This window comes from Eupeodes corollae, chromosome 2 (genome assembly GCF_945859685.1).
Source record: "Eupeodes corollae chromosome 2, idEupCoro1.1, whole genome shotgun sequence".
Taxonomy (NCBI): domain Eukaryota; kingdom Metazoa; phylum Arthropoda; class Insecta; order Diptera; family Syrphidae; genus Eupeodes; species Eupeodes corollae.
Genome location: NC_079148.1, coordinates 109819373 through 109829550, shown reverse-complemented (window position 1 = coordinate 109829550; position 10178 = coordinate 109819373). Strand labels below are relative to the sequence as shown.

At 33.9% G+C, this 10178-nt stretch overlaps 1 protein-coding gene across 1 annotated transcript; it reads left to right on the top strand.

Annotated features, from left to right (window-relative positions):
* Positions 1–267: 267 nt before the first annotated feature.
* LOC129944252 (fork head domain-containing protein crocodile) lies at positions 268–2515 on the top strand. Its single transcript, XM_056053573.1, has one exon. The coding sequence runs from the start codon at positions 694–696 to the stop codon at positions 2062–2064; it is 1371 nt and encodes a 456-aa protein (XP_055909548.1). The 5' UTR covers positions 268–693; the 3' UTR covers positions 2065–2515.
* The last annotated feature ends 7663 nt before the right edge of the window (positions 2516–10178 follow it).

Here is a 10178-nt window from a genome sequence, read left to right as displayed (position 1 = left end):
CCTGACTGGCTGCCATCGCCAAAGCCATTGCACGGCAAGGCCCATCCAACCATCCGACATCTAAATCCATCCGAATCCGAAACTGAATTTCTTTCTCGTATCTGTTCATTTCATTCATGTATCGGAGAAATTCCCTCTGCTTCCCCCGTCCAGCTTCTATCGCTATATCATCCATTCAGGAGGAGGAGGAGGAAATGAAAACAAGTCTGAAGTGATTTTTGTGGGATCGTGTCGAGGTGAATGTTATTTCAGATACAGATTCAGTATCAGACGTGTGACTGTCCGAAGCGGATGGAAGTGTATCCATCTTAAAAATCTCGTGCGTGTATTGTTGTGTCTAGCTCAATTACCGTTGCAAAAATAAAATAATATTATCATTCTAACGAGGTGTAAAAAATAAATATTTAAAAAAATAACACAGACGTTAACAACCACGACGACGAGAAAAAGAACCTACATATTTGCGTCGCAAGTCAATCACCTGTATCATTTTAATTTGCCAAACAAAAATAAAAGAAGGATATACGCGGTTACTTACTTAATAATTTATCGAATGTTTCGAACACGATTATCAAATCTTGACCCATCTGATTAAGAGTGAATTAAGATTTTGTGTGAATTGTGAAGTGAAACTAAATTTTAGTACAAATTTAGTACAATTTTAGTACACAGAACAAAATAACCGTAAAAACAATGCATACCCTTTTTACGGACCAGAACTCTTTTTCTCGGCATTATGCCCAAACGGCGGGCTACCCCTCAGCCGGACCAGGTATGACGCCTGCAGCTGCGGCCCATTACGCCTACGACCAATATTCCCGCTACTCGTATCCAGCGTCAGCATATTCCCTCGGAGCACCTCACCAAAATAAAGAAATTGTCAAACCACCATATTCCTACATCGCCTTAATTGCCATGGCCATTCAGAATTCTGCGGACAAAAAGGTGACACTCAACGGAATCTATCAGTACATAATGGAACGCTTCCCGTACTACAGGGACAACAAACAAGGCTGGCAGAACTCTATACGTCATAACTTAAGCCTGAATGAGTGTTTTGTGAAGGTGGCACGAGATGACAAGAAACCCGGTAAGGGCAGCTACTGGACACTGGATCCTGATTCGTATAACATGTTCGATAATGGATCGTTCTTGCGACGTAGACGTCGCTTCAAGAAAAAGGATGTTCTGCGAGAGAAGGAGGAAGCCATGAAGAGACAGGCCATGATGAACGAGAAACTGGCTGACATCAAACCCCTGAAACTAATGTCAAATGGGATCCTTGAGATGAAGCACGCTCAATTCAAGAAAGAGCCCCTGATGGATTTGGCCACGGGATGTTTGTCAAAGGAAGGCCACCTTTCTGTTGGCACAGCAGCCATGCTTAATTCCTGCCATGATAGTCTTGCTCAGCAAATGAATCTCAACCTCGGTACATCCATGGAGCACGGATTCAGTGTTGACTCACTAATGAACGTTTACAATCCCCGAATCCATCACTCCACCTATCCGTACCACCTGAACGAAGAAAACCTTGCAGCTACGGCCGCGGTTGCTGCCGGTGGCCAACTCCGTCATCCACACCACCACCACCCACATCACAGCAATCCACATCACCACCATCCGCATGGAGGCTGGTACACGCCCGAGACGCCACCTGAATCCGTCCTCAACCACACCACTAACAACAACAATAGCAGCAGTAACAACAACAACAATAATAACAACGCAATGTCATCGGCGACCACTAATCACGCTTCATCGGTAGCGGCGGCAATCGCCGCCACCACCAGTCCCACCATAACCACCTCCGTCGGCTTCCGTGACATGGTCTTTGAGCATAACCAATCCTGCCAAGTGGATACGGGCAGTCCCAATGGAAGCATTCAGTCCGCCAGTCCCCCAGCAGTGACCATTGGCGGCCATCACTCGCACCACCATGCAACATTGAACCACCACCATCACCACCTGCATGCGGGCAACCTGAGCAATTTGAGTAACCTGAGTAATTTGACACACTACCGGCCGCATTATCAAGACTATGGTATCAAATATGGCGTCTAGAGATGGTTGATTCACGACCATTATTGAGCTTTGTAGGTTTATTTATTTTTCTGTACAAATGAGTTTTTTTTTAATTTTTTTATTAAGTTTGTAAATAAATTAAATTAGACTAAGATTTTTGTTCTAAATGATCATAAATTATATGTTTATTTTCTTTTTCCTTTGAGTTTATTAAAAATTAACGCAATATACAAGAATGTGTGTATAATGAAAGAGAGATGTAAACAATTTTGAAAAAAAAACCTTAGAATAAATAGTATTACAATTTTTTTGACAATTGGAAAATCCGTAGATAATAATAAACGCATTTTGTGATGTATTTAAATATTAAACAAAAAAATATATGTAAAAAACGGCATTATGTATAAAACAACAAAATAAAACTATAATTAAAAAAATACTTATTATGTTATTATAATTGTAACGAATTTAATTTAAGACAAGAAATAGAACAAAAACGAACGTTTTAATGAAAATGATTCCATTGTTTCATTTGTTTGTAAACCAAGGTTCTTAAAGAGGTAATTTACGTTACATTGCGAATACTTTATCGGCCTTTCGTGGTTGGTGCTTTTATCAAGTTACTTTTATATAAAACCATATTATTTTTTCTCCACCAATTCCTCATATTTGAAGCAAAGTTTTTTACTAAAAAAGAAAGTAAGAAATAGAAATTTTTCGAAATTTTAATTTGTTTAGTTTTTAAAGCCTTTTTCCGCTAAACATAAAAAATGTTTCATGATTCAGAATTCTAACTTAATTTTTTTTTAAAGTTCGAAAATAATAGTGAAAGTATTTTTCAAAAATCTAATTATTCATTTTCTTAGAACGATTTTTGTACGCAGATTTTGTTGATAAACTAAATTAAATTTTCCAAAAAATAAATGGTTAAATTTGCTACTTTATTTTGGTCTTCTAACTAAAATAGTAGTACCCGTGGCATGATTGTTGGTGCGTTGGACTGTCATGCAAGGGGTCTTGGGTTCAATCCCTGCCTGTGCCACCTTAATTTAAAAAAAAAACATTTTCGCGGGTACTGCCTCTTACGAGGAATTGACAAATCCTTCAATAGTAATTCTTGTCATGCAAAAGTGCTTTCTCAAACCAGCCGTTCGGATTCGGCCTTAAATTGTAGGTCCCTTCCATTCCTGAAAAACAGTACTCGCACACAGGAATGGTTGAGAGATGTAAGTCACTAGGCTCTGGTTCACAACGGACTGTTACGCCACCCAATTTCATTTGTACTAAAATACAATACCTTTTAGGTTGCTTCTATAGCAAATTTAAAGGTTTATAATAGTTTTCTAGACACATGAATGTCATAGTTCTTAAAACAGAATCTAAGATACTCTTGCATTAAGATTTTAAATACAAAAGAAAAATTAGGTTAGTGTTTGATAGAATCTTAAAGGATTCTGTTAAATAAATTCCATTTAGTAATGTCAAAGAATTTTTGAATATACTTGATACTTTGACAATAACTTTGTGACTTGAAATTGGAAGCCATATTAATTATTATGAAATGTAAGTCAAACTTAAACTATTGGCTATTGTTCTTTTTGGCTTGCAGTCAATTTATTAAAAGAGTGTTTAGTTCACTCAAGAAACGTTCTCTTTTATTTTTCTAGGAAATAGAAGACATTTTTAGTTTTCCTTAGAAGATTTTCAAGGGTAGAATTTTGTCCAGAAAATGTCATTTAGTCTTTAAGACATTAAGGAGTAAAATTTGTTGATTTAAGGAAATTTTTAAGTAATCTTTTGTAGAAAAAGATTAAAACTTATCTTGTTGTTAAATGACATTTATTTACTTTAAATTGACTTTAAATTTTCATAATAGTTAAAAATATGCTGCAGTATTGAATTGGTAAAAAGTAAATTTACTTTTTCAGTTACGTTAGATGTGAAAGGGATTGCAAAGATATCTGAGTGTATTTTTAAAGTTAAAATAATTTTGGGTCGATTTTTAAAGTTATAGATATTTTTTCCGCAGATAAGACTTAAATATTTTCTATTTTATCCCATGTAAGCTGTCCTTATTTGTGTTTGATATAATAGATAAATAGGATGTTAAAAGGCTTACAATTAAATAAGCTGAAGAAACTAATTGATTAAATTTTAAATTGCTGGAATTTGATTTAAAAATACAAAAAAAAATCGTATCAAATTTTATTTGACTGACTTGTAAGATACGTAAGTTTGCTTGTATCCTACGCATATTAGTTACTAATCGGGTACGGGTAAAATGTTTATTATAAATACAGTTGTCGATATTTTATATTTGTATGATTGAAAGTTCTCATATTGGGCTCTATATCAAGAATTTTCCCAAATCAAACTCCCAACAAAGTGAAGAAAAATATATTAGCTGCCCTCATTTTAACTGAATTGTATAAAATTGCAAAAAATTGTCTTCTTCGACTATTTCCAAGTAAACAAATAAATTGATTATTTTGATGTTGCTAAAGAGATTTCTGCGTTTGAAAGATGTGTTAAATTTCGCAGTCTTTAATATGTTTTTTAATTAAAAATCCGGAAAACAACGAAATCCCTCCATCTCAAAAAACACAGTTTTTACATTAACATTTCTAGTTGTTTAGAATACTATTTATTTTGTTGAGCAAGTAAATAGGTTACAAAAATTGAATTCAAATAGTTAATATATGCTGTGACCTTCCAATGGAACTCAACAATTCTGGACGATATTGGGGTATCTTTCAGATAAATCGGAAAGTGACCCTCAGTTACGAATCGATGATGAATTTTTATTCAATTGACTTTCTCTGGTAGCTTTTTTTATGTTTTCTGTCATTTTTGTGTTCAAAATCAAATGGGGTGGCGCAACAGTCCGTTGTGAACCAGGGCCTAGTGACTTACAACTCTCAACCAATCCTATGTGCGAGTACTGTTGTCAGGAATGGAAGGGACCTACAATTTAAGGCCGAATCCGAACCCGAACGGCTGGTTTTAGAAAGCACTTTTTCATGACAAGAATTACTCTTGAAGGATTTGTCAATTCCTCGCAAGACGCAGTACCCGCGAAAATTAATTTTGTTTTTTTTTAAGATAAGGTGGCACAGACAAGGATTGAACCCAAGACCAATTGCATGACAGTCCAACGCATCTAACCATCATGCCACAGGTACTACATTTTTGTGTTGCTTGTATAAAAAAAAGTTTTTAGAACTAGAATCATTAAATTTTTTTAAACAAATATCATTTTCATCCAATCAGATCGGATTTTATTACCACCAAAACTGTTGAGATCTTCGATTTCTTGCACAATTTTGACAATTTTTTTGTTCCTTTTAATGGGAAATCAAATCGCTCTTTCTAGTTTCTTTTCCATACTACTGACCAATGGTTCTACCTAGTTTTGAATTAAGTTTGTTCTATAACACAAAAAGATCTGGGATGCGACCCACAATGATAACTTCTCATTCTTTCTCGTTTGTCGATATTTCTAAATCCTTAACAAAATATTAATAATAGTTTGTGAGAGATACACAAATGTTAAGATAATATATTTCTTTCGTCTCATAACACTTGAATCGATAGCATATTTTTGTGTTTTATAAACAATGTTGTCAATTGAATTTTTCCTAAAAAAATAATTGAAACCAAACAATAATATTTTGTATTTGACAAAATTATGTTGACTTCAATACTGTTTTCGTTCCCGACATTTATATTTTTAAACTAATTTTTATCACTTTTAATAGGATTTTTTGAAAGTCTTCATTTAAAAAAAAAATATAGATTCGATTTTTCTAAGAAAATTATCTTAAGTTAACGACAAATGCAATGGTATAATGAAATATTTTGAAGTCAATACCTTTATTTATTCTCAAGTGTTCGGTTTGAAGAACATCAGTTTTGGCCAGTAGTGTAGATTCTCATTTTTTATAAAAAAAACTGACTGTTGGATTTTCGTACGATCTAATAAATGTTAAGATTTAATAAATGTTATACAAATTTTTATAAGATAAAATTAGTTTGAAGGCAATATAATCAATTTTTCGACATGATATTCGGGTCAAAAATCAAACTCTGTGTTTTTTAATTATTTGTAAAAAAATGTTACTTCGATTTTTCTCTACATTTTATCATACGTCATGTGTTATTCTTCACTGCATAAAATTATTCTGGAGGTAATAAAATTATCACACAGTTTGTAAGGTGACTCTTGTTTTCATTTTTTTATTAAAGAAATCAGATAATTGATTTTTTCCATATTATAATAATTTGGTATTTGGTATTTGGGTAATTATAAATTGACAATTCGTCGCTATTTACGAATAGAAATAAAACACATGTGAAAGAAAAGTCAAAATATGCGAACATCCACAGTTCGCAGTTTGTAGCTCATGTGCAACATGCTTAAATCGGGACTCCATATATGTAATCACAGTAGCTCTATGTAGCTCGGATTATATGGAGTCTCGATTTATTCGAGAAAATATGCGTCAATACAAGGTGCAATGGTCATCTTCTGATGACAGATTCGAATTCGACAGACCGATTACAATGATATCCTATGGGAATTGATTGAAAAAATTGAGCTTAGCTTTGTAGGACAAGAAATCGATCAATTTCGCAGATTATTATTTATAAAAATGTCCAATCTAATATATCATCATGTTAAATACTAACGTTTACAATTCTTATTAAAATAGGAAACAAACTAGTCTGTTGAAGAACATTAATTTGCATTTTATACTTTTTATATTATCATTTGGTGAATTAATATCTACAAGAGTGAGATTTATTATAGATTTTTATTAATTTATTTAAGGGGTTAAACAAAATTGAAAGTACTTTTCCAATGATTTGTCAAAGAAGGAAGGCTTATGAGAGAAAGTCTTTGTGAATAAGACGGTAATATATGAATATCATGAAGCCACGGAAGGGATGGTAGACAGAAACGCAAAATCTTTTCTGAATGGCTTCAATCATTGTGACGTGTACTTCATTTTTTGCATATGGCGATTAACTGTCTTATATATTTAAGGCGTCTATAAAGTGTTTGCACCGTTTTTCATTTGACATACTAAATCAATGTCTGCAACTCAGGCAATGTCACGATGGTCTAGTAACCGATTTTTTAACTAAACTAACAAATGGTCCAAAAAAGGAACACAGACAGACCGACGAAAATATCCTTCCAGACCACCCGCATAATTCTCACGTTTTGTCTGTTTGGCAATAATTCGTGGGACTACAAATTGTAAGTCCATTTTATCAGCCATTTCCTTAGCTTCTGTAAATATGCTACCAAATCTTGTTTTGTTGCATTTCAAACATTTCTTCGTAAATATAGTTGGCATAGAGATCGCAATCTTTTTTGTGGAAAAACTCACTAAAGTTCTTAAAAAGGCTAAAAATTGGGTTTAACACTGTTAAGGATACAATAAACTGAACATTTTGTATTGCTGTTAATAAAATGTGAGGTTTGACTCTATCAGTTTTCAAATTTTGTTCATCCAGGAGCAGATATGCTCATGAACGTCATAAGACAAACTAAGGGAGTATAAATGCTCAATCCAACGCGTTTTGCAATATTTTAGAAGATGTGTTTGTTTTGCTTTTGGACGGGAAGCGTGTGTTAAGTCTTTTAAAATTGTATAGCTGCTTTGTTTCAAATTCTGAACAAATTATCAACCTCTTTGACAGTTCCAAAGCAATTTCGTATTGGTGGAATATTACAGGCGTGTGTAATGGCCAAATTTAAACTATGGTTCGTACCGTGAACGTAAATCGCTTGTGGATATAATTCTCTGACTTTGGCAGCAGACCCCCCCCTACGTTCACCCATTGAAATAGTCGTTTGTATGCTAGTTTTAAAAGTAATGTTTTATGGCAAAATTTTTGAATGGCCTTGCTAATCAGTAGAGATACAATTAACTTGTTCACGTTATCTAAACAAACGGAAGTAAAGTAAAACAGATGACGCTTTTTATCAAAACCATGCTGATAGTAATCAGAATCAAAGATAATTGAGCTATACAGTTTAAAGAAAGGACGCTACATACGATAGACTCAAACAATTGTTTAATTTATTTGTCAGTTAGTTTTCTTTGTATAGGTAACTGATATATAGTTCAAATACAATCAAGTGTAATCTTAAAATTTGAGAAAATCTATCATTAAAACTTTTTATTTACGTTGCAGTGAAATATTTGTAAACTATACTAATGGCGCCCATTTTTATATACCCTTTTCAAGTAGTCCATTCATTGATCTCAGGGAATTCCCAAAAGAATTTTATATTAACTCTTTAGTTTTATGACTACCTCTTCGTAAAATTTGTTACCTTTACACAGGTAATAAATGGTGTCGGGTAGAAAATTCCTATACTTCAGTCACAGCGTGTGTAGCTCATCTAAAAGGTATCCTATATTTTGTACCATATACAATTATACTTTTAATTGTTATTAGTAAATTGTCGTTTATGTCAAGGCTCTGTATATACTTGAATTTCTGAAGTTGAGATTTTTCATTTACCAAACACCCTGTTTTTCATTCTTCAATTAATATTTGTATACCACTTGTTGCAAAATTAAAGAACGTGTCAAGCATACCGTTGGAGGCGAGGATGCTGAAACCTGAAAATACTCAAATATCATTTAACTTGAGGGATTCCCACTTGCATTCACGAGATCATCAGCATCGTCTTCTAAAAATATTAACTATATGAACATAACTACTTGTAAAATTTTTTTAAACTCATAAATGGTCCGAACGTTTTGAATTTCACTTCCGATCGAATATTAGAGTAGAGACTACATTCAAAACCAAGAGGATGTAAAAGGAAGCCGCCTCGCCTTACATGATCGTGATGGTCATGGTGATCGTTTGAGGAAAAACAAAACCGAACAACCAACACGTGCAATGCATTTTTCATCATCCTCTCAATTGACCTGATGGGTAATCCAATTGTTTTGCAATTTGAAAATTTTGAACACAACTCTTGGTGATCCTATTGTTCTCGTTAAAGTCTCAAGTGTGATCCGATCAAGGGTGAAAATCCAATTTAAAGACCAAACCATCGCCATCGCATAAGATCAATGATATGGGATTTTTGTTTTCATTTTTATTATTTTTATGTAGATGCACACTGCGGTCACTTTGGGAAAATATGATTACCATGAGTCGCCTTTGTGTCTGGACGGATCTGGACTGGATGAAATGGAAAATTATAAATCGATTTTTATTTTTGTTTAGAGTGACTTATAGACAATAGTGCGAAGGCATGAAATTTTTCTGCATGAATGTATGTATTGGAAGAAATATTTCTTATTGCTTTGAAGTAGCATAAATACTTTTAAAAATATCTAAGTTGTGCGTAGCTCAAATAGTGTGTATTTTGAAAATAAGTTTTAACCACAAGGAAGCACAAAACACTCCTGCTGTGCCCAAGTTTAGGCAATAGTATCGCGAAATTGGTATGCTAGCGTACGAACATTAACTTACCATCAATCTACTCACAAGATTAATAATTCACACACTACCCAGAGACCAGTACTGCACAAAGATCCTGGATTATTCGCTTACAAGGTCCAATTAACTCGGCAATTGAAGGCGCACTACCATCTGCTTAGTTTTCGTTTCAAGATTGGGCATTAGAACAGCTTGTGGACAGAGAGTGACAATGTGATGAGGATTGTGAAAGTATTGCGTGGCATCATTGAACGATTTTTCTTTAACAAATCGCGGATTGGAACAACATTTTAGTTAACAATGGATTTAAGTTAAACGAATTTTTTTTATTGAAATCGATGTATTTTGATAATCTGTGAGTCATGACGGGTGGATGGCGGGCGCCCCATGACAAAAAGCCCATGCTTCTATCGAACTTTTGAAGAATAAATTTCCCCGAAATGTGTTATTAGAATTCTTGGCGATGTCGGAACTGTGTTTTGTCATTTTTTGTGCGGAATTAAAAATGGACATTGTTATGCGATAATATCATCCAACCAAATTAGTAAGCTGTAGCCAGAAACCATGAAGAAGGTCTTTTAAAATTGGAACAAAACACTCCTGCTGTGCCCAAGCTTAGGCAATAGTATCGCGAAATTGGTATGCTAGCGTACGAACATTAACTTACCATCAATCTA